The sequence below is a fragment of the Tamandua tetradactyla genome, chromosome 6 (assembly GCF_023851605.1).
Source record: "Tamandua tetradactyla isolate mTamTet1 chromosome 6, mTamTet1.pri, whole genome shotgun sequence".
NCBI lineage: Eukaryota > Metazoa > Chordata > Mammalia > Pilosa > Myrmecophagidae > Tamandua > Tamandua tetradactyla.
This window is the reverse complement of record NC_135332.1, coordinates 3,485,281-3,511,843: the sequence shown is the minus strand read 5'-3', so window position 1 is coordinate 3,511,843 and position 26,563 is coordinate 3,485,281. Positions and strand designations below refer to the sequence as shown.

Genomic DNA, 26,563 nt, shown 5'->3' with positions numbered 1-26,563 from the left:
AACCTGCCTAAAATGTGGGAAGCTCAAGCTTGGACCACAGTTGAGAAATCTTCCCTACTCACCAAGATAAGGTTTCCTGGTGGAGTGTGAGGATTGGTTAGATACCATTGCCTGGCCCTGATCAGGCACCTCTGAATCTAGAGGCAGGTTGAGGGCCTCTCAGCAGCCCAGAGACATGAAGGCAGCAGTAAGCAGAGTCCTGATGTATTATTTACCAGGTAACAGGACCTGCCACTCGAGAAGAAATTCCATCCCCTCGGTGCCCTGGCCCTGGCCTGCAGAGGAGAGGTACCTCCCTCACCCAGGGGCACGGGAAGGGGCCCAGGGACTAAAGCTGCCTCCACCCTGCTCAAGCAGTTGCCCCAGTAACAGTGTCCGGCACCCCTTGTTTTGTCTCCAACCTGTCACAAAGCCCTTCTTCATGGGGATGAGTGTCCCATCCCTCCTGCACCGAGCCCACACCCTAGCAGCCTGGCACAATGGGCTTCCATAGAGTACACAGTGTTTCTTATTGTGGCATAAAATGCCATAAAGTCAGAACAAAGAGGGAGCCCAGAGCCTTGATGGGCCTGCTGCTTCCTGCCAGGCGGAGAATACAGCCGATTGTTTAAAAGCCAGTGGTGAGGCAAGTGGCCAATTAACACAGCCTTCACCCCCGTGGCCTGTAAACGGGATTCTTATGGTCAGAATGGGATTCTGCTATTCAGATCAATTGCTGAAAGGAAGCGTGTCTGTTCTCAGTGCCAAATTTAAAAGCCGGAAACAGCAAAGGTGACCTGGGTTATCGCTGTGGTTGTCTTTAGGACTAAGCTGAGCCCTATCCATGCTGAGTATCAACACTGCCCTGGCCCCTCGCCCCATTCTCCCTTCCCCTTTAAGGCCATGTAGAGGATTCCTAGAACATTCCTGAGACCAGAGAATTATACATCTGTTCACAATTGTGTTGGAAAACAATTCATTTCTTGTTGTCTTTTTTCTCATAGTTGTCAAGAAATTATCCACAACCCAGACCGGAAGAAAATGAAAGTAGGTTTGGGGGTCAGTCCAGCCATTTTGAGGGTGTTTGCTAATTTGCTGTTGTTTTTGTTACTGTATTGGACCTAATATAGTGGGAGGAAGTAATGACCACCACCCAGAGGCAAAAATAACCCCAGAAAGCTTGGGAAACTCTAGCTGCAGAAAACAATCAGGAAGGCAAATCCAAGTAAGCCGTATGCAGAGCAGATAAGAATTTTAATTCATCCTGAAAGCAAGGAAAAGGGCTGACAAAGGGGAAGAGGGTATCGGCGGGTGTAGGATGATTTGCTGCTCGTTTTTCCCTTTTCTTTGTCAGGGTTCTTCAGCGCCCAGTACTTGGTAAACTCTTGGGATTTTTACTGCCAAGGCCCTCTGGGATTTTCCTTTTCCAAACCCTGGGTGGGAGCTGTTTAGCCATTACCTGTAGGAAACATTTGCACTCACAAACCAGTGGCTTTATTGGATTTTCTCACCATTCAGCCTTATGGAGGGATTCTGCTGTATTCAGAGGGTGAGCAAGGAAAACGGCCAGAGAAATTCCTCCCAAAGGCAGGAGGAATTCTTCTCAAACAGGCCTGAGGAAAGTCACCTCCTGTTCGTTATCCTCTTAGAAAACCCAGGTGGGGAAAATGTGCTTAATTAAAGCAGGAGGGCTTCCAGTCAGACTCAGGAAGAACTTCTCCATCAGGAGGGAGAATAAACACTGCAGTGAGTTAAGAGGGATGTAACAATTCTGTCGCCAGAGGCTCTTCTAGAAAGAAATTTTACAACTCCCTGTCCCCAAGGTTTAGAACAGCTGTTCCCACTCCGGACTTTGGTGTAAGAATCACCTGGGGAGATTCACCCAAAATACGGGTTCCTGGGCTCCTCCTAGAGGCTCCCTGCAGGCCACAGTGGAATCGGGGGCCCTGGAATGTTTTTCACATAATAACGCTGGTCACAGTTAAGCTTTTGGGGACCCCCAATAGACCTGTGTGGAGGAGATACTGAACCAGCATGAAGCTTCACTGGCTGGGGCACAAATTATACCCCTGAGACCCCAATTTATTATGACGGGGACGCAGTCCTGATGAACCAGGGTTGACCATTTTCAGAGGCCGTGGGGAGGGCCTCTGTCCACAAAAGGAGCCTGCAGTGTCCCTGTCCTGGGTGTGGCTGCGGGTGTCCCGCGGAGCCCCATGAGGGTCCAGGGTCCCCTCATGCCCTCACAGGGACCCCGGGACGCTCCTGGAGCCTCGCCGGGACACCCCGCATCGTGGCCTGGACAGACAGAGCCTCTGCAGCCGGAAAGGAAGCAGGCGAGCTCTTTAAAAGGCTTTTGTGTCTCGGGCCCTCTCACGGTCATTAAAACGCCTCTGCACCTCCACCCAGTCGCTCCAGGCCAGCGAGCCGCCTCGCAGGTCCTCATCTTGGCCTTCAGCTCGGGAAAGGGCGTGACGGTGAGCCGACCTCGGGCGACGGGCCCCAGCGCAGCGACGGTCCTGGGCCCTGCGGGGCACTCGGCTCACCGGTGGCTCAGAGCGGGGTCTCCTCGCCGCGCCCCAGCTGCTCCCCCTCCCCACGCCCCACCCCGGGGGCGCCCCTGATTCTTCCCCATTCTAGAAACCTGCTGCGGCGGGGTTCGCCCGGGATGGTTCGGCTGGGCAGCGGCGACCTCTAGTGCCCGGTGCGGCCGCTGCAGCCGGGCTGCCCGCGACCTCCCGAGCCACGGGGCAGAGACTGAGCAGGTCAGAGACGGAGCCTTCTTACCCAGAGGCCTTGAGCCCAGCTGTGGATGGAGAAGAGGCTCCCCGGCTTCCAACCCCGGGCCTCAGGGCAGACATGCCGCTCTCTCCAGGGCTGGTGAAGAACATACCCTGGGTGGTTCTTAAGAGGGAATTAGCGGCATCACCAGGCAGGAGAGGGAGGGACTCTACCCTGCCCTGCTGCCACCAGGCAGATGGGCCTACTGCTGGGAAGGGCTCATTTGCCTTCCCTTGTCAAGGAGCTGGGACCGGCTCTAGGAGGACCATCATGCTCAGCTCAAAGTGTTGCACCCGGTTCTCCCCTGGAGATGCAGGCCCACACCCACCCCACCTGCCGCCAGCCCTGCACACACCCCAGACACTGGGGACAGCAGAGGTCAAGGAGGGCGCTGGGCGGAGGGACTATCCTGACGTGCTGGCAAGATGCAGCCCTTGCCGGGCTTCCTGCCAGAGCCATTATCAAGACAGGAGCCAGGGTGACCAGAGGCAGAGCCACCTGTGCCCGCCTTCCCATGGCCAATCGCTTCTTTGGTCCCTTGGCAGCCTGGTTTGTCTCCCCCGGCTGGCAGCACTTTATTAAGACAGGGTGCCAGGGCTGAGTCACAGCTACAACCTGGTGCCCTGGCTAAGTTCAGGGAAACAGGAATGAGGAAAGGCAAAACATTAGGGCTCCAGGGGGAATCCTGCCAGCCTCTTTGGCTCTGTGGTGGCCCTGCCAACCTGCTCCTGGGGCAGCCTCTCCCCTCTACCTGGGGACCAAGGCGCCACACGAATGCCACAAGTAGCACTGAGGTAAGGGCAGGTGGGGGCAGTCCCTGGGTGTGTGCGCCCAGGCCTGAGGACCTGTCTTGGGGCTCGGTGCCCCAGCCCCTGACAGCTGTCCCCCACCCCCCACCTCAAAAGAGGAACAGTACCTCCTGCAGCAAGGCAGGTATGGGCAGGAGCAAGGGCAGGTGCCAGGACCTGCAGGCCAGACCCTAGGCCAGAGTACCTCCCCTCGCCCACAGTGACGGCAGCCAGGCTTAGGGGGAAAGAAAAGAGTTGATGAGTGCCCTGGGGTTGCTGAGGGAGCTGGGGGAGCTGAGGCTTTCCAGAAGCCAAAAATAAAGTTGAGAGGATCTGGCTTAGGGTGGGGGCTGTCAATAGCTCCTGTCTCCTGTTCTTCTGCAACACTCAGCCCCAGGGGCTAGGGCACAGAGCCACGACATGGCTTGTGGCATTTGTGTGGTGCCTCGATCCCCAGATGGAGGGGAAAGGCTGGGCCACCACGGAACCAGAATGAAGCTGGCAGGATTCCACCTGGGGGCCTTGATGTTTGCCAACACTGCAAAACTACTTCTAAATACTTGGGAAGTACTCACTCAAGTCAATGGGAAAAGAAACATATTGATAACAAGGTTCCCCCCAGATTGAAAGACGAAGCCCTGTCTCAACTCATCTCCTCCACTCGGATCCCACTGCCATCCACTGCTTCATTCCTCTTCCTCCTTCCCTCCCATCACATGTTCCTCTGCCTCCACCATTTGTTCTCTGAAAGACTTCTTCACTATCTAGGTCAATCTCTCCATCCCCTGCCAAGTTAGAAAGTGGGAAGTGTGGGCATTACTCTTAAGAGGGGGCAAAAGCTCCCCCAGCTATTCAGCCTGCAAACATTTGCATGCTTTGGAGGCAGTTTTGGGGATGACTAAGATGCTTTCTTTGAGGGGCTTACGGTCCAGGTGCTCTGGCTGGGCTGGGACCCCAGTGGGGCAATCTGGGCATTCATCAGCCCCAGACTGCAGGTGTCTGTTCCCCACGCTGTCCTGGAGCCTTGTGTGCCACTGGCTGTTGGGGCTGGGCAGGGGCTGGAAGGGACAGTGATGCGCACCTCCGTGGCATCTCCCACAGTCTGCTGTCACTCTACAGTCTGAAAGATCTTTTTGCTTTACAGATTCCGAGTTGGGAGATGGAAATGAAAGCACCATTTATCAAAACAACAGCCGGGTCGTGTAGGAGGGGTCTGGCCATGGAGTCCGGTGGAGACCTCCCTACCCAGCTACCTTTCCTGTCCCCCTGTGCTTCCCTTCCTCTTCCTCTTTACTGAAACTGAAATTGACGTGTTCACAGTTAGCATTTTCACCTTTCGCACTCTTTTGGGGGTCTGGCTTGGGCATCTACAGCAGCAATAGCAACCAGCCCAGTCCCAGATAGCACAAGCCAAGCAGTCTAGGGTTGTTGAGCCCCCACCGGGCTGCCCTGTTGCTGCCCCTCAGCCCCTTAGCCCATGGGCCTGCCCTGGCAGGCCTGGCGGCCTGGGATCCTCCTGCCGAGGGCACCCATTCAGGCCTCACTCCACCCCGAGTAGAATCGAGCTGCACATTCAGTAAACTGATTTTATTCACCCAGCTTTGTTTAGCTTTGTTTACTTCACTCTCCCTAGACACAGTCAGGACCGCATACTGAGGAGAGGGAAGCTCATCTCACAGCTCCCACTCCACTTCTTTTAATCACATCACCACCATCACCACCGGCAGTGACACATCCGGGGCCCCTAGTGAGCTGAGCAGGCTGTGAGGCCAGCTGCCCCTGGAGGTACCCATTTAGGACCCATTTAGCGTGCAGACCCCATGCTTCTCCCCACCTGCCCAGGGTATCATAGCTCTATCTTAGGGCCCAAAGACCAAGGCAGGGCAAGGCAGCTTGGGGGTGAAAAAGGTCAGAGAGGGTCTGGTGGGAAAAGAGAAGTGGGCATATGTGCAGGTGTGTGTGAGAGAGACAGGTTAAAAAAGAATGAATTACTGATACATTAAAAAACATTATGCTAAGGGAAGAAATCAAACTAAAAGACTACATATTGTCTGATTCCATGTATATAGAATTTTTAGAAGAGGCAAAACTGCAAAGACAGCAAATCAGTAGTTGCTTGGGACTGGGGATTAACTGCAAGTGGGCTCAAGGAATCTTTTTGGGGGAGATGAGGTATTCCAAAGTTGGTGTGTGGTGATGGCTGCACAACTGGATAATCTACCTAAACTTCATTGTGTTGTGCATGTAAAATGGGTGAACTTTATGGTATAATTTTAAATTATGACCCAATACAACTTCTTTTTTAAATGGAGGGAGGGAAGACTCAAATCCACAGATGTGACACTGATTGAGGCAGCTACTCTGAGACCATTACAGGTTTACATCAAGTGCTCACTGGGTTTTTGAAAACGATACTCTTTCTACAGAAAACCATTTCAGGGATTCACCCTGCAATCTATGAGGGCCAGGGCTAGAGAAACATGCAGTCAGCTGTCTACCTGTACTGGGCACCAGCACAGCTGGCTGCCAAATGGGGCTTCGCATAGCCTAAGCTGCGAAAAGGACCGAGTCTCATTTATAGAAGCTAGCTGATGAAAACGGCTATCATTCACCCCTCTATAACTGGGTAAATATTGCCAAAATTTATTCAGGTTAGGCTTCAGAGGTGGGGTGTGGCATCTTTCCAGGTCTTTGGCTGTTGAGGCAGCTGGCATCATGATCCTCACACATTTATCAATCATCAGCCATGTCCAGGTGTGGTGAAACAGGAGAAATGTATGATCATAAATACAAAAAGCCAAACGAAGGTGTTACGTGAGCCTATGGGCATCATTTAGAGAGCACCCCCTAGGAGCTGGGCCTGAGGATAAGTATTTTGCATTTTTTATCTTTAATCCTCACAAGTACCCCTTGATGTAAAGGAAGAAACCCAATCTCAGGCAAGTTAAGGAACATGCCCAAGTTTGCAAGGCATAACTGTCTGCCAAAGGTTATCCTCCTGGTCTCTCTTCTGCTGCCTGCTAAAGCTCCTAAACCAACTCTGGAGTCAGGGCCAAGGGGTCCAGAAAAGGGCCTTGAAGGACGGTGAGGCCCAGGCAAGCAGGGAGCACACGGGGAAGAGGGGTGAGGGTGTGCAGCCTACTAAGTTGGCTGGTCTTTATCCCCCATTCCTGGAGAGGTGGGGAAGATGGAAAGGGTAACTTGACATCTTCAGAATTTCCCATACTAGGAGTATGTTCTGTTATTCATGGTGGTCCCAGGACCACACCTGGTAGTTCATAGGCTAAAAGTTGAGAGGGTGGGGGCCAGCCTAGGGTGGGTGTGGCCACACCAAAAAGACCAAATGGGATTAGGGAGCTGAGCCCTGTCCTATCAGCCTGCCCACCCCAACTGCTGGGAGGCGAGAGGGCTGGAGAAGGAACTCAGCCCCTTGGGTAGTTATCCTATCAGTCACGACTATGTAATGAAACCCTCTGGAGGCTTCACTATCATGGAAGAGCTTCCCTGGTGATAATGACGTTGTTGTGGCAGGAGGGTGATGTATTCTGACTCCACATGGAGAGAACCCAGAAGCTCGTGTCGGAGACTCTCCTCTGCCCCTCTTCTTTTGGTTTCTTCTTTGTATCTTCTTACTACAATAAAATTATAATTATTAAGTATAGTGCTTTCATTGAGTTCTGAGGCATTCTAGAGAATTATAGAACCCGAGGGAGTGGTGGAAACCTCCAAATTTATAGCCAGTTGGTAGAAGTGTGGGTGTCCTGGGCCCCCAGACTTGTGACTCTTCCTGAAAGTCCATCATGTAGAGGATTGATTGCGCTGAGCCTGTGGAGTTCAGCCTCACCCCAGCAGTGAGACTCAGAATTAAATTGAATTGTTACTGCAGTGTTTGCGGTTCATGTCAGAAGCTGTTGGAAGTGGCAAAAAATTTGCAACCTTTATAGGGTAAGACCAGGATAGAACGGGGTAGTTGGATGGTGGAGCTGTGGGGGTCCTGAAGCCAGGCAGGGAGGTGACAGCTCACCCACAGACAGCAGGGAACTACCAAAAGTTACCAACCCAGGAGGGTGAGATGAGAGAGGGATCTGGAGGCAGGTGGCAGGAGAGGAGGAGCAAACCTCCTCTGTTCTCCTGTTGCACCTCGGGGTTGTCTCCCATGGTGGAGGTGGGGGGCAACTGTGGACTTTAAAATATCCATGGTGGTCTTCATTTCTAATAAATCCACAGAGCCCCTACCGCATTTCTATGCATTGTACCCCACAGCCCCACCTCAGCCCAGTCCACCAAGGTGGCTGCTCTATACTGTCTTGGGAAAGGAGACCAGAGAAGAACAGGTGGAAAGAGTTCATTACTGCTCTTCAGTCTCAAAGTCAGCTTCCAAGACCCTCAGCAGAGATGATAGGTTGAGATAAAAAAGCTCTTGAATCTCAAAGTGTGTCTGCAAGATCTTAGGGGGCCCCCAGCTCTCATTGCCCCCACCCCCACCCCCCACCCAATAGCTTTTCTAGTGCAGGAAGGGTGGAGAAGGGTTGACATGGCAAATTCCTTTGCTTCTTTGTGTTTCAGTCCCTCATCTGTAAAGTGGGGGCAATGGCATCCACCTCATGGCATGTCAGGAGGATTAAATGAGTTCATGATGCTAAACAGAATCCACACGCAGGTGTTGATAAATGTTGTGGTTATTTTTGTTATCGGGGAGGGGAGCCTCTGAGGCTGTGCAGCCACCTGCAGTCCCAGCACGGGGAAAGACACCGTCTAAAAGTTTCCCATGTCCCAGGGAAAGATGCAGAAAAGCAACACATGGCTTAGGCAGGGCCAGAAGATTCCCCACCTGATACCTCATAGACCTCAGAACTGGGGGTGCCAGGAAGAAAGGAGAAACACCAGACTAGGAAACCTTAACTGACCAGGATTTTCCCGAAGTGACTAAACCTAAAGTTCTGCCATCTGTCAATAGAGAAAGATAGCTTTTTACACTCCTGAATCTGTGGCCTTGAACCCTGGTGCCAGCTGTGAGTCCATTTCAAACAGGAAATGCTTGCTTGCTGCTTCTTTCTCCTTTTCTTTATCTAGTGCTGGCCTCCTGCCCACTTTTCCGGAGGAGGAAGGATTGAAATCTGCACTTCAAATGGTGTTGATCCTGAGGGGAGTGAAGATGTGAAGTCAGCGTTTTCCTGAAGTTCCTGGCAGCCCCCGACCCCAAGATAAAGAAAATCAGGTCAGGCCTGAACATCTGGGCACTTTCATCTCAGGCTGGTTCCCCCTCGTGGCCCTTCTTCATTTCCTTTCCACTTTCCTCCCTTTTCCTTCCTTCCTTCCTTTCTTGGGGTCCTCCCTCAAGATGCAGTTTTTTACCTTGTCCCTGCCGCTGACTTCAGCTCTAGTGCTCGAGGTGGCTTGGCAGGGCTCAGCAGCCCTGTTTCCAGGAGAGCCAGGTGGCGTGGCTGGCCTCCACCCCTGCGGCCTCGCTGCTGCCAACTGGGCTGGGCCTGCTCTGCCAGGACACCGGGGAGAAGGCCATCTCTGACCCAACAGGAAGAGGTTGTGCGAATACCTGATGCCACTCTCTGGAGGGCAGCCCGTTCTCCCATTCATTCATGGATGTAGTGCAGTCACTGGGTGTCCAAGCAGCCAGGCTCAGGCGGGTTTAGCCCAGCTAGCAAAATCTGGACCTCGGGGCATCCCACACCCAGCAAAGGGCCTGGCACACACTGTAGGTGCCTAATGTGTATTGAACTTAAATGAGTATAGAGGAAGGAGGCAGTCCCACGTGCTCTGCCAGAATCAGCGCTGTTCTGGAGCCAGAGGGCAAATGGCCTTGCTCCTGCCCTTTTGGGAAGCTGCAGGAGCATCCCTTTCTCTCTTCTGGGCTGGCAGGAGGCCCCAAGCAGGGAGGCTTAGAAAACTCCCTGCAGGGACCCCCCACCCCCCACCCCCCACCCCCAGTACCTGCAAGCCTGTCTAAAATGCTTGCAGGTGGGCTGCAGGGCTCTGGGAGAGAGAAGTGAGGATGGCTATTTTTCAGCATAAATTTCTAGGTCCTCACCAAGCACTGGACACTCAGGTCCTCACTCCTTCAGCAGTCCTCCTACCTCCGCAAGTCCATGACAGTGACTGTGACCTGCCTTCACCCTTCTGTCTTTCTTCTCTCCAAGGGTCAGCGTCAGGGAGCTCCAAGGGGACCTCTGCCCTGGGATGGCTCCCAGCACCTGGCCATGGGATCCTTGGGTTGTAGCCAAGGGCAGAGTGCTTAAAAACCCCCAAAGGGAGCTTTTCTGGCCATGGGTTTGGAGCATGAATCATTTCAGGGTGAAGCAGATTCATCATTAAAGACTCCCCTGCTCTGAGTGACCAGGCCTCCTCTGGGTCCTGCACTGCCTGTCAGGAGAGCCCCTGCTGTGGCTGCAGAAAGGAACCCTGGAGGAGAGTCTCCTAGGCTGGGCGCAGCCCTGGACTCAGAAAAGCAGCTCACAGCTCTCCCTAAGGGCTCCCTGTCTCAGGAAATGTCAGACTGTTCAGGCCAAAAGCTTTGGAGTGGGCTTCCTGACTCCCTGTTCCTCTCGCCCACCTCGTCCAGTCCCCTGCAAGTGCATCGTGCTGCCTTCTGACACATCTGGCATCTGTTTGCTTGCATTTTCATAAAGAAACACTGGAAAGTTACATGAGAGCCTAACAAAAGTAGTTACCTGTAAGAGGGAACAGGCTAAATGGGGATAGGGTGGGAGAAAGGCTTCCCAGTGTAAATATCATTTTATATTGTTTAGGCTTTGAACAATGTGGATTATCACTTATTCAGAAGAGTAGAGACATAAGAAATTCACAAACAAGACAGAACCCAACACAGAGTCCCACCACTGCCCCAGGTCTGGCCCAACCCACCAATTCTTGCATCTGAACTATGACCAGAGCTTCCTAACTGGCCTTCCTGCTTTCACTCTCCCATTTCCTATCCACCTTCCAGTTCCTACATCCGAGCCAGAATAATCTTAAAAGTTCAGATTAGCTAGCCCCACTGACTTCCTCCATAGCTTCCTGCTATACTTGGAATAATAGCCACAGTCCCCACACTGCCCTGAAGGCCTCTGGCAACCTGGCTGAGCTCGCTGACCCCACAGCTACCATGCTGCTTGCAGCTCGCTCCAGCCAGCTGCCCCCCTTGCCGGCCCTCCACAGCACCCTGGCCCTGCTCTTGCCCCTGCCTAGACGTTTGCATTGCTCACTCCCTCACCTGGAGTTTGGCTTCCTCAGGTGAGGCCCTCCCCACCCACTCAGTCTAAACTAGCACGCTTCCCCCCACCCCGGTGGTCCTTCACAGGACTCAAGATGAGCACGGAGGAGGAACGGTCCCCGGTTGGCAGCGCCTCTCTGTGCTGCTGTATCTCCAGCTCCAATGTCCACTGAATGAAGGAGCGAGCCACTGCCCTGATTCTTGGCTCATTTCACCCTATTTCCCACGCTGGCAGGGCCCAAGCACCCCCAAGGACAAACGTCAACTTTCTCACAGCTCACAGTCCGGCGTGAGGACGGCCTTGGACGGAGCGCCACGGAGCTACGAAGGCTGCCCTGGGAGCCTCTGCCCCGAAACCACAGGGCCGCTGGCGTGCGCCCAGCACTTCCTGCACGAGCGCCGAGGCGCAGTGCTGCGGGCCTGGCACGACGAGCTCCCTGAGGCCTCAAAGATCCTACGGCCATTTTACGCGTGTTGAAAGGCGAGCAAAATTGCCGCGCTGGCACCGGCCGGAGGGCACTGGGGCAGCCTGGCTGGGTGCTCCGCACACATGTGCCGCTCCCGGGGACTAGGGAAAGGGTGTGCAGGCCCCGAGTGGGTACAGCCAGAAGAGGAGAGGGGGCTGAGGGGGCCCCTTGGGGCCCAGCGACAGCAGCAAACCCATGGGCGGCAGAAAGGCCCCTCCCAAACCGGCCTTTGTCTCCACGGGGACGTGGGGAACCAGGCTCACAGCAGAACAAGGCAGGAACCTTTCTCTTCCAAGCCTCTCAAAGGTGTTTTATTTGCTTTTCATTTTTCTTTTTTTAAACAATAATGGCACATTAAACAAATTAAGAATTACAGAAAAGGGAGCATGTATTCGAGTCCACGTTCATTGTCCTGTGTGTGCTCCCCTGGGGCCTGCTGGGGCTCCAGCCTCTTGGAAGGGCCTCCCCAGGGGCCAGAGCACTGTCCCTCTGGGCCCCACTGGAGGCAGGTAGGGAGCCAACCCCGGCTCCCGCTTCTCTGGGGCCCCCAGGATGCTGGAAACCCCTCCCTCTCTCCATACCAGAGCTGGGAGCTGCCAACGTTAGGGAACTTATTTTGGTCCCCACAGGGGACTCTTTCAGGGGAGGACCCTCCCCCAGCTGGCAGGAGACAGTACCCCAGCCTGGCCCAGTCGCCCCTGGGAGGTTGGGGTGTCTCTCCACAGTCCTCTCTCCAGCCCAGCAGACACCATGCCAGTGCACTGGCTTCAGGCCCAACCCCAGGGCCACCCCAGCAGGCACACGAGTGACAGATGTTTGGCCTCCTCGGCTGACCCCAGCCAAGAGCAGGAGGAGTCCCCAAACTCCAGGGCTCTGGCTCAGAAGGAAGGGCTGGGTGAGGAAGGGGAAAGAGGTACAGGGTTCGGGGCTTGGGGCTGAAGCTGCCAGGTGGGAAGGAGAGAAGCGACAGGGAGCTGCCTGAGGGGCAGGGGCACCCCCTCAAGCTCTGTTAACAGGTCTTGGGTTTGGGTGGGGGCGCCTGGGCGGGGTGGGGGGCCTGGGAAGAAAGAGGCTCCCGTATCCCCTGCCATCCTACCTCTGGTTCTGGGGGCACAGGGCCAGGTGACAAGACCCCAGGCCCCACCTCTCAGAAAGGGAAACGCCACACTGCACTCAGCCAGCTCTCAGCCCCGTCCTGGTGGGAGGGCAGGACCCCACCAGCCCAGGCCCTGCCCAGCCCCGCCTCCCAACGCCCACTCCTAAGGGCACCCCTCCGTGGGCCAACGGGACCGCTAGCTGGTGGGGGCCCCTGCTGACCCAGGGCCCAGGTCCCCCAGCAGCTCCTGAACCCCCAGCCCTACCCACGCCCTTGGCTCTAGTCTTGCTGCTCGTTCATTTCCATGTCGGACACCAGGATGTTCTTCTCCGTGGCCTCTCCAGGGCCGGCCGAGCTGCGGCTATAGCGGGCGCCCTCGAAGGCCCCTCGCTCGACGCTCTGCCGCCGCCGGTAAAGGATCAGGGCCGCGGCGAGCAGCGCCAGCAGCAGCAGCACCGCCACCAGCACCACCACCAGGGCTGCTGGGTTCTCTGGGAGCGCTGCTGCGGCAAGGGCGACATTGGGGCTAGAGGTGCCACTGCTGCCAGGCAGCCATCCCGGGCCCCGCCCGGCCACTACGGGGGGTGGGGAGAGGAAGGGCTAAGGCCAGTGAGGGCCAGCACTGCCCGTGGCTCACCTGACGGGGAGAAGCTGCTCTCCTCAGCTGCGGGGAAGAGAGAGGGACCAGTCAACATTTTTAAAACGTGAACACCTGTCGGCACGTCCTAAGTGTCAGACCCTTTCGAGTCATTTAATCTTCACTGTATCTCCCGGCGGTGGGTGCTGTCATTACCCTCACTTTACATGTAAGGTCACAGAGTCCCTAAGTGATGGAGCCGGGACGTCAGTCCTGTCTGTGACCTTACAAAGCAACAGGGAAGGCTGATCTCTTCACCTTGTCTGGTTGGAAGATAAATCCCCAGGCTGCTCCTTCCCAAGGACCAATTTACAGGAGGGGAGGTGGTTCCCTGCCGCCTCCCGCCAGCTCTGCCCGTACTCCACACGCCGCGCCGCCGGCCCCAGGGGTGCTTACCCCGAGGGAGTTTGCAGACGACGCCCATGGTGACGTTGGTGCAGGCACCGGGGCGCCACAGCCCACTGCTGCTCTGGATCCAGTAGCAGCTGTTGTGGCTCAGCATGCTGGGGCCCAGGCCCGGGGGCCCCCAGTTTGAGTAGTTCACAGCTGTGTTGTCCTGCCAGACCAGGGTGCCTCCTAGGGGGAAGAGGGCACTGAGGGGTGCAGGAGAGGCGGGCAGGGGGAGCAGGTGGGAGAGCACAGGCCTGTTCTGGAGCAAACCACACCCCCTCCCAGCCCTGGCAAGGTGTCTCCTCCCCTTTCCCCACACCCCCACCCCCAGCCACAAGAACCTGCCTTTGGGGTTGAAGTTCATGCCCAGCCAGGCGCCCCGACTCTGGCCCTCGGAGCTCTGCAGGTGCTCCCAGACGAACACGTTCTCCATCTCATCCAGAATGGACAGCACCGCCCCCCCGGCTGGACACAGGGAGGCCCACGTCAGGGCAAACGGGCCTCCCTGGGTAGCCGCGCCCCCACCCTGTCCCCTACCGGAGCGGTCCCAGCTCCCCTTCTGACACCCGGAGAAGAGGATGGGTGCGGGGGCTGAGCATTCGTGCGTGCGCGGGGCGCAGGTAACGCCCCACACGGTGAGCCCCCGGGCGTGAGTGGTGCCTACGCATAGAGGGCAGTACGGGCACGGCACTCGGGGGTCGCCACCTGCGATGTCCTCGCGGGGGCTCTAGCCTGTGTGCTCGGACCGGGTCACCCGCCCGCCCACCTCGCTGGCAGCGCTGCAGCGCCTCCTTGTGGCCCAGCAGCAGCTCCATGTGGAAGGAGTAGCAGTGCTCCCGGAAGGGGATCCACGCCGAGTCCGACAGCCCCTGGGGACAGCTGCCGTGGTAGTTTATTCTTCGGGGAGGTGCGGGCCCTGTGGGATGCAGGTTTGAGGGCTGGCCCGCACCGTGCCCACCCCACAACCCCGTCGGGTGGGCGCTCACCCCGGTTTTCTCCGCACACAGCTCCCTGCAACTTGGTGTCGCAGCTGGCGGTGCGCCAGGCCCCATCCACGTCTATGTAGGCGCAGCCCCCGGGCAGCTGCGGCTCCCCGTCCTGCCAGCTCGCGTAGCCCAGCGGCTCCTCCGAGACCCAGGAGTACCGCCGGGAGCCCTGGGCACGAGGGGGCCGTCAGCCTTGGAGGCAGGGAAACAGCCAGCGGCTCAGGAGGGACCCGGGAGGGAAGCCGGGGGCGTAGGCGGGCAGGGCAAGGGGTTGCCCCGAGGGAAGTGGGCAGGAGGCCCACCTCCTCACTGGCCAGGCCGATCCAGAGTGGCGTGTGCAACCCTTGGGCAGCTTGTGTGAGGAAGGCCTGGGTGAAGGGGTCGGGAACGCGGGCCAGGCTGGTGTTGCGACTCTCGCAGAGCAGGAGGGCATCGTGCCAGCGCAGCGGCTTCTGCAGCAGCCGGAAGGTTCCATCGAGGTAGGAGAGCTCAGCGCCGGGGGCAGGAGGTGACGCCGCTGGGGATGGGCTCAGGGAGGGGTCTACAGGGAAGGGGCCAGGGTTCAGGCCGGGCTCTGCCTCCCTCACTCCACTCCCAGGCTGGGGGGACAGCAGACACCAGGCAGAGCCCAGGTTTCCGCTGGGCAGGATGTTTGGCAGAGATGAACATTCCCTGAGTGTTACTGCAGCTGTTATTAATAGGACCTGTTTGCTAAGGAAGGGATGAGCACAGCGAGAGCCCTGACCCACCCCTACCCAAGGAACCGAGGGCAGAAGGCTTCCTGGATGGGACTGTAGGAGCTGTGGATATGAAACCTCAGCTTCTCCGACAGCAACAATGTCAGTACTGCACAGGCTGTCCAGCCCTCTGTACCCCTAAACCCTCCTGCTGAGACCCCTCTATGCTCACTGTCTTTCCCTCTTATTGGCACCTTGCCCTGCTGCCCATGTGTTACCAAGCAGATACTTGCTTCGGGTGGTGACCCCAGGGGCCCCCTGAGGACAGGGAGCCTGTCTCATCCCTCTGGCACGGCCCACCGTACTTGGCCCAGTGTCGGGACTCAGCTGGGGTTTCCACACACACTGATAACATACCAGTGCCCTTCTGGCAGATAAAGCCATGTGTCTCCTCCGTGCAGCTCCGGTCGTCCCAGCGGCCAGTGAAGTGGGCTGAGGGGCCATGCAGGACCACTGCACAGCTGGTCTGGAGGGTGGAAGAGCTGCTCAGGAGAGTCCTCAGCTGCTTTCCCCTCCCCTCCCCCTACCCCTTGTGGAACTGCTCACAAAAGGCTGTGCTGGGAGCACAGATGCTGGGAGTGGGGAGATCCCGGGGCAAAGGAGAGCTGGGCAGGGGTGTGGCACCCAGCAGGAGGGGGCACCCTCACCAGTTTGTTGCTGCTGGGAACGGGGCTAGGGCCGGAAGGCTCCCCAGGTGCCCAGTTGGCGTACAGCAGAGGCTCCTGCTCCACCCACTGGAAGTCCCTCTGCGAGGCATGGAGGCCGATCCAAAGATCAAAGGTCATGTTGGGCAGGCTGGCTGTGATGAATGCTGCAGTCCCCAGGAAGAGAGAGTCAGGCGTGGCAAGGTATCCATCCCCCTGTTTGCTCTCCTCTAGCCATTTGATGGGGCTGTGCCCCAGGGGCTGGCCCTACCTTGCTCTAAGGGGTTTGCAATGGTGACCAGTTGGGCCTCTTGCTGTTCACAGGAGAACTGTGCCTCTGACCACTTCACTCGGTCCTGGGGGTCCTGGCCCTGGATTCGGAAACACTGCGGGGCGAAGGGGGAGGCGTGATGTCCACCTATGACCCTCTGTCCCACCAACCCAGAAACCCCGCTGCACCCCCTCAGCAGCAGGCTCTGGGGATGCTTTGGAGGCTGTGAGAAAAATTGGGGGGAACAAGGGCACCTGGGTCTTCCTGGGCAGGGCTCTGGCGTTTTCTCAACATGGCACTGAAAATCCATACACTTGTCCACCCTCTGGGAGATCTGTACATAGGACTTCTTTGAGCCAACAAAGGCTCTATTCTGACAACAGCGCCAAGCAGTGGGTGGATTAGAACAAGGTTTGTCTTTCTGCTAAACACCTTCCCGAGTGTTGTCTGAACTCTGTTACCCTGTCCTTTGAACTTACATAATCATCTCTAGGATTTTTTAATCTTTATTTTCGAATGGTCTTTGTTAGGCAGCAGCTCTCTCATGCTCCAATTTTATGTGTCTCTTTTCTTGCCTTCACTATTTCCAAAGGCTAAAGGAACCCCATGTGGAAAATATTTTGTATGAAGACACTTTCTTGAAAAATGAATTATTGCCAGTAGTTTCCTGATCAGAGGAAGTGTGACAGGGGAGAAAGAGTCACAAAGATGGGCCTGAGGTAGAGTGGTAGATCGGATTCCAGCTCTAATTTAGCCTCCTGGTCTCAGGTTCCTCTTATGAAAAATGGGAATAAAAACCTGTCTTTTGTGGGCATTTTAAGGAATACAGATCGCAGTGCATGCATGACACAGAGCAGGCACTCAACAAGTGAGAGCTCGTACTAGGCGTGAATAGATCCAGCACCAGCTTTACTGATGCAGATGCCAACTGTAGGTAGAAACTGTAAACCAGAAATAAATGCTAGTTTTTTTGATACTTGTCACAAATCTCATGCATTTGATTTCATGGAAGTACTTCAGAGCCACCTTGAGACCCCATTTAAATAATTAGTAAAATAAATCATAAAATCAGAAGCAGCAAGATCACATAAGTACCTGCAGAAGTAACAGCTAAAAGGAAGAGAACATTCAGTTCAGTCCAGCAAGCACTTGGGTTCCATACCATGTGCATGTGTATTGGGTGGTATGTCAGGTGCCAGTAGGCCTGCCTGCCAGGGGCTCAAAGCTGGTAGGAGAGGCAGACTGTAACGCTTGACCTACATCCCTAGGCTGTAGGGATGCAAAAGGGCACGGAACTAGTGAAGCAAGGCATCTGGACCAGTTAGTAAATGGGCAAACAACCTCTTCCAAGAGCTTTCAACAGGGCAGGAAAGTAGTTGGTATCTTCACAATGATGCTGAAAGAGGTCAATTATATATGTATAATAATATATGTGCTACACTCTGTCCAACAATTAGGCAGAAGAAGCCATGAAAATAAGTTTTCAGAAAAATAATTGATGACATGAGAAAATGGTCAAGATTTAACACCAAGAAAGAAGTGTTGGGTATGAAACTGCACTTTATTCAGTATGATCCCAGTCATGTGAGAAAAAGCGGAAGGGAATAACAAATATTGATAGTAATGATCTTTGGAGATTATGGGAGAATGTTATTTTCTCCCTTTGTTTTCCAAAGTTTTAATAAAACATGTCTTTTTATTTTTTTGATAAAAAGAAGTATGATATCTGCTTGGATATTCTGAAGAGGAACAGGCGTTCCGTGGTACTATGAGCTGCGCCACACTCCAAGTATCACAGGGTTTATGGATTCTAGTATCTAGTGTCAGCCAATCCAATCCTCACAAAAGAGATAAGTGGCCTTAAAACATCTGCAAAGAAGCCATGGATTGACGCTAATACAATGATGCCGGCACAAAGAATAAGGAAGTGGCGAGATGACCCTTCTCTTCTTGGGGCAAGTTCTTTGTCAGCTACTCAGTAAAACCATGATGGTGTAATCGGGTCTGATAAGAAGTCAGTACATGGGTACAAAAGTAACTGTTTATGGAAAGAAACTCACACTATACAGAAAACAACATGTTTGGAAACTGCATCCATTCTGATTAATTTTATTGCTCCAAACTTTCCTATCGACATGGTCAAAACACTTGGGAAGAGACTTTTCCAAATGTTTTTTTTTAAAGCTTCCAAGGATGTTTGTTTTAAACCAACTTGAAAAAATGAAAAAAAAAAATGCAACACTTCTGGTTAGTTTATGAGACAAACAAGAAGACAGAAATTTACAACCCAATTTTTTTAAAAACCCATTTAAAAAAAAAAAAACTTTGTCTTTAAAAGGTGGGTTCAGGAAAGAGGTCAGGACCCCTAAGGTTCAGCCTTTACACATTCATCCCCTTCCTGGCTCCCTTGGTGCCCCCTCCCCGCCTCCTACCTTGTTGAGGAACTGGTTCCAGCCGGAAACGCAGCCCCCCGTGGCCGCTGGTGGCAGATGTGGGGGCTGCACCTGTCCAGAGCTATTACTGCGCTTGCAGATGTAGGGCAAGGCTGTCAAGCATCGCTGGTCCCCCCAGTCCTCTGCAGAGAAGGAGGGGAGGGCTGTCACTCCTAGGGCAGGGCAGGGCTGGCAGCACCCTTGCCCAAGCCCTAGGGGCAGCGTGGGCTGGGACTCATGCCCTCTGCCCAGTTCTGAACTCAAGTCCTCCATGGCTGTGGGGACGTGGGGACAGGCTGTCCCCCTCTGGGTCAAGTCCTGATAAGATCCAGGGTTGCGGAAACGAGAATGTTAAGAGGCAAAGGTCCTGCCCAGGCTCGGCCACTGCCCCCAACATCTACCCTCTCCTCAGCTGACGGCACCCTCTGTGCCCCGTCTTGCCCTCACCTCGGCTGGCTGTCATGTACACGCACTTCTTGTCCTTGCCGATGGGCCGAGGTCTGCCAGGTGCCCAGGACACGAAGTTTATAATGGAACCATCTGTCCACCTGCAACGGCACCGAGCAGGGATGACCCCAGCACCAGCCTCCAGGCTCAGCCTCCCCTGTATATAGCAAGGAAAGCTGCGGAAGGGGGCCAAGGAAGAGCCCAAGTCCAGCAGCTCAGGGCTGTAGGCTGCAGAGGGGAATGCTGAGCCCAGTGCTGCTGGGGACCCAAGAACTGAGCCCCAGGTAAGGCCCTACCCCTCCCTGGGCACTCACTTCTATAATTAGAAAAGAACCCTTAGAATCACAGCAGGGATCCAAGGGCGAAGACGTACTCAGGTTCCCCAGTGCTCAAGACCCCATTCTTTCCTATCTCTGCCCAACTCTCCACCTCATGTAAACTGAAATCCTGCCCTGCCTGTCAACGCACCTGGGCTGAGCACACAGCGGCTTCTGCAAACCATCATCTGGTCTTGCCCATACCTTGAGGGGACTTTATTCTGATGACTGAGCCAGAACACAACACACGCCGCCATCATTTAATCCCAGATGTGCCACATGCTGGGCTACAGACTTCACATACCTTAGCTGTATCCTCACTATGCTCCTATGAGGCAGCTGTTATTCCCATTTTCAGATGGGAAAACCCAGGCCCGCAAAGGATACATCACCTGCCCCAAGTCACACCCAGCAAGGAACAGGGTGGATTCAAACCCAGGCCTGTCGGTCTCTCTGTGCCTTACTGCCTCCCACCTCCAGCCTGGGCCCTGGCTGGCAGTCCCGCCGCTGCCCCTACCTGAAGCGGCCGTCGCTCTCCGCGGTGTGCAGGCCAATCCACCAGTGCTGCTCCTGGCCGCGGGAGAACTGGGGAGGCCGGCCGGGCAGGTGAGGGCTGGCGGGTCCTATTCACGCCTCCTCCAGGGACCTGCCCACCCCGCCTGCAGCCCCTGCCTCCCTCACGCACCCACCTTCTGCAGGCTGTGGCCCAGGAAGGCGAGCTCCGCCTGGCTGTGCACCGAGGCCAGCTCCGCCTGGAACCACGTGCAGATGCGCTGCGCCTGCGCCCACGTGGAGTGGTGCTCAAAGAACTTGTACTCGGCCTCCTGGAAACGCACCCATTCCCGCGGGCCTGCAGGCACAGTGCAGGGTGCAGAGTGGGTGGCCTGGCTGGGGCTGTCCACTAGACCCCGGAGGTAAAGGCAGGGCCAGGGCTGGGCCAGGGTAAGCGGGAGTGGGGGGGGGGGGTCTGTTCGCCCATCGGACCCAGGCAGCGGCGGGGCCGGGCACGGGGCCCAGGGCCTGCACTCCTTGCAGTCGGGGGCTGACAGGGCCAAGGATGCCGTGATGCGAGCCATCTCAGTCCCCTCGGTCTCTGCTCAAAGCCCAGCCACTCTCTGGGGGGGTCGCCCTCTTCCCTCTCGGGGCTGTGGTGGGGCACGGGGTGGGCAGAGCCTCACCTTGCGGATTGATGTCATCGGGCTCCCGCACGTCTGTGCCTGCGAGGACAACTTGGGCAGACAGGCTGAAGGGGAAGGGAGACCCTCCCCTGGACAGCTGGACGCCTGGACACCTAGACGCCCGGTGCCCTCAGCCCATTCCTCGCCCCCCACGCCTACCTCTAGGGATCTTGCAGATCCAGTCCAGCTGCGTCTCGCACTGCATGGCCACCCACTGCAGGGAGGCCAGGTCGAGCACGGCACAGGCCCGGATTCCGTCATCGTCATGCCGACTCCGGTCGAAATTGTGGTAAGAGAACTAGGGAAAAGGGCGGGAAGCAGAGGAGAGAGTGGGGGGCAGTGTGAGGTTCCAGGCTCAGGCTGCTCCCGTGCCGGGAACAAGTATAAGAGAGGCCCGGCCTGAATGGGGCACCCCTACCCTGGGCTGGGCGCAATCCCCATCCTCCCCACCCCCCGCTGCCCTTGACCTGCCAGTGGGGGCCAGGGACCCCCACCCCTGCCAAGCCCCACCCACTTCCCAGGCCCACCTCCTCTGGGCCCCGCCCTCCCCCAAACCCCCTCACCCCGAGACCATCGCTCCAGCGCCAGCTCTGCCCTGCTCCTGGGTCCCGGCGGCTCAGACCCACCCAGAACCAGTGCTGCTCATGGATCTCGGGTTCTGATTCACTTCAGCCCAAACGGGCGGGGGAGGGGGGGAGGAAAGTGGGGGGGACAGATGAGAATGAGAGGAGCCCTGCTCCTGGCCACTGTGACCTGAGCAGCCTCCCTGGCCTTGGCACACTCCATCAGCGCTTCACATTCACAGCTGGGGCTACTTTTTAAACATTCACTCCCCAGAGAGAACTGGGGAGAGCTGGACTCCATGCCCAGCTCAAGGGACAGGCCTGGCTCTACCTTCCTTTGGCCCCCCATTGGGTGGGGGATGCCCTGTAGGCTTTTCCTTGAGGGAATGTGGGAAGTTGATGAGGATGTAGCATAGGCCAGGGGCACTGGATTCAAGCCCAGACTGGGCCATGCACCAGCTCTGTGACCTTGGGCAAATAACCGAACCTCTCAATTCAAGAGGGTCAGTGATAATAAATACTTCCGAGGGTTGCTGAGGATTAATGTTTAGCATGGTGCCTAGCACGTGGTGAAATCTGATAACTGTGAACTACTATAATTTGCATTCCAAATACTGTAATCTCAATGTTTGCTGCTGGGAGGAGATATCCCTGGAATTTAGATTTTAGGGAGCCTGGATCCATTGGGATTTTTCCCGGCACTGAGGGAGTGTAGCTGCTATATGTACAGGATGCTCTGAGCCCACAGAGATAGGGTTCAGGAGGGACCCCCATGGAGAGACCCCATGAACAAACACTCAGGTTTGCAGCCTCGTACCTCCTGTTTTTCTAGAAAAGGTGATTCTTGAGGAGTGTGGGTTACTATGAGATGATAGGGGGGAAATGCTCAGTTTGGATCAGACTGTGGGAGATTCTGCAATGGGGAAGGTGGAATGGGGGAGGTGGGTTACTTATGTTAAAGTTTGTGCATCTGGGGGAGGATGTGCTGGTGAGCCACACTGGACCTCCGAAGACCAGTGGGTTCTCCCAAGGCTCCAGGGAGACAGTGGCTACTTGAGGGAGGATGAAACAGCCCCGGCACGAGTAGCAGTTCCCTGAGTCATTCCTCAGGTGACTGGTATCACTTTCACTCTGCCCCCCTGCTCTGTGCTCAGAGAAACCAAGCATCTCCTGGCCACACCAGCTCCCACACAGGTGCATGCAGACCACCTTGCAGCTTCAGACACAGGCGGGCCTGCCCCCACCAGCCCAGGGTCAGTACCCAAAGATCTTGTTGAGCATGTTGGCCACAAAGTGTTCCTCCTCATAGCTGGCCAGGCTGAGCAGCTGGGCCCCCAACTCTCGGCAGGCCCCCTGGGCCTGAACCCAGCTTTTCTTGTCCTGAAGCCGGTCTGAGCTGAAAACCTGCAGGATCAGAGTCCAGCTGTCCAAGCCGCCTCCCTGGCCCAGATCCCTGGAGGCACCTGCTGCAGACCCCATGGCAGCAGGGGCAGGGGCCTGGGGCCTCGCTGGCTAGCTAAGGGCAATCCTGCTCATTAGAGGAGGAACCCCCAGGGAGGAGGAACTAGCCCAGCCAGTCCTTAGGGAATGCCCCTCTGTCCCATCCCCCCAACCAGCCAAGAGGTCTGGGCTCTCCTCCCAGCAGAGCCACAGCATTCCTTGCCCTCCCTGGACTTCTAGTTTATTCATGTAATAAAAAGGCCTTGGACTACATCACTGGTTCCCAACCCCGGGCGGGTTTTAAAATGTAGGTTACCAGGCACCACCCTGACCTACTGGATCGAAATCTCCATCGTGGCTGCCTAGATTATAGCTTTATCAAACTCCCCAGATAATTCTGGAGAGCAACCAGACTGGCCCCAACATCTGGGAAAATCTGAAACAGATGGTGTCTATGGTTCCTTCAATTCTTCAGCTGTTTATTGAGCACCTACTATGTGCAAGGCCTCAGTTCCATTTAATCCAGATCAATTCCCGCTGACAAATGTCTCACCAGAAGTGAACTCCATGGGCAGTCTGGGCTAAGGAAGAGTGTGTCCCCCTTTCTAGATCACAGCTGGGTCCCACCAGGATTCCTCCAGGTGGGGTGCCTTCTGCTCCTGCCCCCCACCCCCATCCCTACCAAAAGGCTGTCCTACCTTATAGCAGTGCCGGAGCTTGGGGTCTGAAGCCCAGCCCTGGGGACAGGAGCCGGTGAGGCTGGGCGTGGGGTCAGGCCCGGGCAGCTCGGGCGTCACTGGTGTGCCCAGACTCTGGCGGCAGATGTAACGAGCCCGGAACACGGTGCAGTTCTTTACCTCCCACAGCCCCATGGCGCTGCCCGTGGCCAGGGCCACGCAGCCCCCACGGCTGTACCCTGAGAAGGGAGAAGGGAGACCCGCACGCTGGGAAGACTCAGGGTCTCGCCCGTCCTCCCTGCAGGGACACACCCTGTGACTGGGGCCGGGGGGGAGGAGGGAAGGAGAAGCCGAGGGACTAGCTCCAGTCCTAGCTCCGTGTTTTCTCACTCTGAGCCCGAGGGCAAGTTCTTAACCTCCCTGAGCCTGTTTCATCAGCTACCTCATTGAGTAATTGAAAAGGTTAAAAAAGATAATGGCTGTGCAATGTAATAGTACTAATGGCACTTGTAGGGTGTTCACTATTGTAAGGGCTAAGCCTCAGCTCAGCGCTGCGGGGAGGACCATTATCCCCAGTATCGGATGAGGAAACTGAGGCCCAAAGGATGTCCAGCTACTGTGTAATCAGCATCAGGATCTGAGGCCCAGCAGTTTGGCCCCAAGCCCATGCTCACAACCACTCCACCGCACTGTCCAAAAGAGGACTTGACAGAACAGTCCTGGGTCTCGGGACTGGCATCCCCATGTCGCCGAGGAAAGTGAAAGCAGGGGGGCGCGTGGGCGCCGTGCGGGAGGGGCTCACCAGGCTGGTCCCGGTTCCAGTGGGTGTACATGACCTCGTCCCCGCTGAGCCAGCGGAAGGAGCCAGTGCTGTTGAGGTCCTGCAGAGCCGTCCAGAAGTACTCGCCGTCCCAGTTGTAGATGAGGCTACTGACGAAGGCCTGCTCGAACCTGCAGAAGGGGCCGCACAAGGCAGGGAGCTCAGCCCCTGGCCAGACACCCTGCCCCAGGAGCTCGGATGCTGCTTCCAGCCAGTAACTTGCTCAGGGATGCAGGACCCCTGGGAACCCCACGTCTGCCTCATGGAGCCACCCAGCTGCCCTGTCTACTATTTGCATGTCCTTGCCTGGCCAAGAAGAAAGGAGAGAAAACCAGACATGGCTAAGGCATCCAGCCCACACCAATGGCCACACCTGCCCGAACCCTGCCCCATACCAGGGTCACTTAATAAAGGACAGTCACACTTGGGACAGGATTAGAAAGGCTCTGGGGCCTGGTGAGGCTCAAAGGACTGTGGGTCCCTGGGCATAGCAGCAGTTTGGTGGAAGGCTGTGTTAGGCTGGGGTATGGGCTGGGGCTGGCCGGGGTGCCCGCTCCCTGCTGTACCTGTTGGTGATAGTGACCAGCTGGGAGCCGTGGCCGGTGCACATGTGCCGGGCCTCGCTGTATGTCACTTGATCCTCTCCCAGCCAGTAGCAGGATGGGCTGTGCCATGTCCAACCCTGGCTCAAGAGAGAGGGCAGGAGAGCAGTGTCTGTGGGGAGGGCGACTCCCCTCCTCACCCATAAATCCCGGGGTGGGGAGATGCGCTCAGTGGCATCACTGAATGTGCCCCACAGTGGGTGCTGGGCGGAGGGAGCCTGGTTTTGACACCAGAGATGGCAGTTCCAGTGGCCGCGGAGTGAGCTGGGAGTGTGGGCCGCCCCTTGTTGGTTTTCACCCTGCCCCGTGACCTCTGCCCACAACTCCTCAGACCAGGGGTGGCTCAGGGGAGGTCACCCAGTGGCCCGGGCTCGTGGCCTGGCTCGGAAAGATGAGCGGTCCGTGGAATCCCTCTTTGGGGATTCCCATAGTGGGGAAGTCACCATTGGGTGGGAGCCGAAGCCTGAAAGTGGCGGACAATTCCAGGATGTAGAGGGGCTGGGTAGTCCTCGGGTCCTGGAAAAGCTGGAGAAGGGGAGGCCGCACCCGGGGACGAGAGGGACGCGGTGGACAGAGAGGCTCGATGGGCACGAGGCTGCCGAGGTGTGGGCTCCCGGGTCCCCAGGGTACCACCCTGCAGACCCCTTGCCGTGTGGGCCACCCTGGGGTGCCCTGCTCCCAGCCTCCAAGACCCCTGCCTTCCAGAGGAAGAACCAAGGCCCAGAGAAACGAACGTCAGGCAGACAGCGATACCTGGAGCCGGGGCCCGCACCCCCCTGCCCTCCCTTGCCATAGCCCTGCAGCCCTGGGGCGGGCTGAAGTGGGGAGGGAGACGCAGGCCTCTGGGCAGAAGTGAAGCAGATGCGTGCGCTGTGGGGCATCCCGGGAGGCCCAGCAGAGGCTGTGCGAAGACCTCCAGCTACTCAGCACCGCCACATTCCAAGTCCGCCCTAGCACTACGGCCGTTATTATTTCCTCCCCCCCCCCCCCCCAGGACGGATGCCCTGGGCCATCCCTGACCGAGCTGGTCCCCAGACCCGTGAGCCTCAGTGGGCTCCTCTCTGCTCTCTCCTCCCCTGCTGGAAGTCATGCCTGTTGGCATTTACTGCTCCCGCCCTGGGGCAGGGCTTGGCCAGGGTGGTGTGTTAAGGGGGCTTACGCCAAAGGAAACAGGAGTCAGAGGGTCAGCAAGGCGCTGGCAGGAGGAGTGTGACCACCAGCCGGGCAGGATCCAAAAATGCCGCAAAGTGTCTTATGAGCAACGTCCCCCCACCCCCTTCCTCCATGCCACTCACCCCTGCTCTGCTGGGGGACGCCCAGGTGGGTCTGGAGGAGGACACTGTTCTGTCGCCCACTCCCCCACTCATTCATTCCCTCATTAATTCCCTCCCTCCCTGAACATCTCTGGGAGTCCAGTGGGGCTGGGAGCACAAGAAGGGAGAAGACACATCCCCACTCAGAATGGCCTGTCACTCCCCAGAGGAGACAGACAAGCACACACCGTGGTGGGACGTGTGCTCGCCAAGATGGGTGGGGCAGCAGGACTCAGGGTGCACGGAGGACATGGGCCCCACCCCGCCAGCCCCCACCTCCGTGTCCCCTGTGTGGAGGGAGGGCTCAGGGCTAGGGGTGGTAGCTGCTTGCTCCAGCCATCCCCACCCACCCACCCCCACCCCCACCCCCATTTCTCCTCCTGGAACAGAGCAACTCGGCAGAGAGGGTCTGTGCCAAGGAGGGGAAGGTGCCGGGCAAGGCTTCTGCAGCCCACCCACCCACTACCTGTCCTGGGAGCCCCTTGTGCTGGTCCCACCCTGGGTGGCTCCAGAAACACCCTCACTTTCCGGCAGCCGTGGTCCTCCTCGGCGGCTCCCTGGCTCAGCTGGCCTGCCTTCTTGCAGATGGATGGCAAGGACTGGTTGCAGGGACTGTCGTTCCAGCGGCCCTCCTAGGGACACAGGGTGAAGGAGGGTCTCAGTCCTGCACCCCAGCCCACCCCCAAGCTGTTCAGCCAACCTGGTTTCTAGACCCGGGCCCACTCCCGACTTGCAGTATGATTCTGACAAGAGACTGGGCTTCTCCATGC

General features: G+C 56.7%; 2 protein-coding genes and 1 long non-coding RNA gene across 31 annotated transcripts in view; 1 reads left to right on the top strand and 2 right to left on the bottom strand.

The window, feature by feature from the left end:
• Nucleotides 1-353, bottom strand: part of LOC143686975 (uncharacterized) — a 67,627-nt gene extending 67,274 nt beyond the window's left edge. For 8 of the 9 annotated variants that reach the window (XR_013177344.1, XR_013177350.1, XR_013177345.1 and 5 more), the window contains exon 1: nt 63-353. This is a non-coding gene — a long non-coding RNA (uncharacterized LOC143686975). Of the gene's footprint in view, nt 1-7 lie in introns of all 9 variants that reach the window. The other variant, XR_013177349.1, reaches the window with a different exon arrangement.
• Nucleotides 1-5,146, top strand: part of MARCHF10 (membrane associated ring-CH-type finger 10) — a 90,620-nt gene extending 85,474 nt beyond the window's left edge. For 13 of the 20 annotated variants that reach the window (XM_077163506.1, XM_077163490.1, XM_077163493.1 and 10 more), the window contains 3 exons: nt 984-1,026; nt 2,229-2,456; nt 4,693-4,871. In XM_077163506.1, the coding sequence (XP_077019621.1) occupies nt 984-1,026; nt 2,229-2,365 (180 nt within the window). In that variant the 3' untranslated portion in view covers nt 2,366-2,456; nt 4,693-4,871. Of the gene's footprint in view, nt 1-218; nt 348-983; nt 1,039-2,228; nt 2,457-4,692 lie in introns of those variants that run through there. The other 7 variants (XM_077163502.1, XM_077163504.1, XM_077163503.1 and 4 more) reach the window with 5 other exon arrangements.
• A 6,195-nt stretch (nt 5,147-11,341) lies between these two features.
• The window catches only part of MRC2 (mannose receptor C-type 2), a 55,922-nt gene continuing 40,700 nt past the window's right edge, over nt 11,342-26,563 (bottom strand). The window contains exons 9-30 of one of the 2 annotated variants that reach the window (XM_077163486.1): nt 26,318-26,425; nt 24,445-24,560; nt 23,861-24,009; nt 23,080-23,297; nt 22,203-22,345; nt 20,942-21,044; nt 20,538-20,676; nt 20,379-20,417; nt 19,890-20,050; nt 19,718-19,785; nt 18,884-18,984; nt 18,437-18,579; nt 16,005-16,119; nt 15,737-15,900; nt 15,447-15,555; nt 14,655-14,893; nt 14,353-14,521; nt 14,133-14,282; nt 13,712-13,831; nt 13,373-13,552; nt 12,977-13,003; nt 11,342-12,842 (exon numbers count right to left, since the gene is read on the bottom strand). In XM_077163486.1, coding sequence (XP_077019601.1) covers nt 12,619-12,842; nt 12,977-13,003; nt 13,373-13,552; nt 13,712-13,831; nt 14,133-14,282; nt 14,353-14,521; nt 14,655-14,893; nt 15,447-15,555; nt 15,737-15,900; nt 16,005-16,119; nt 18,437-18,579; nt 18,884-18,984; nt 19,718-19,785; nt 19,890-20,050; nt 20,379-20,417; nt 20,538-20,676; nt 20,942-21,044; nt 22,203-22,345; nt 23,080-23,297; nt 23,861-24,009; nt 24,445-24,560; nt 26,318-26,425 — 2,985 coding nt within the window. In that variant the 3' untranslated portion in view covers nt 11,342-12,618. The remainder of the gene's footprint in view (nt 12,843-12,976; nt 13,004-13,372; nt 13,553-13,711; nt 13,832-14,132; nt 14,283-14,352; nt 14,522-14,654; nt 14,894-15,446; nt 15,556-15,736; nt 15,901-16,004; nt 16,120-18,436; nt 18,580-18,883; nt 18,985-19,717; nt 19,786-19,889; nt 20,051-20,378; nt 20,418-20,537; nt 20,677-20,941; nt 21,045-22,202; nt 22,346-23,079; nt 23,298-23,860; nt 24,010-24,444; nt 24,561-26,317; nt 26,426-26,563) is intronic. The other variant, XM_077163487.1, reaches the window with a different exon arrangement.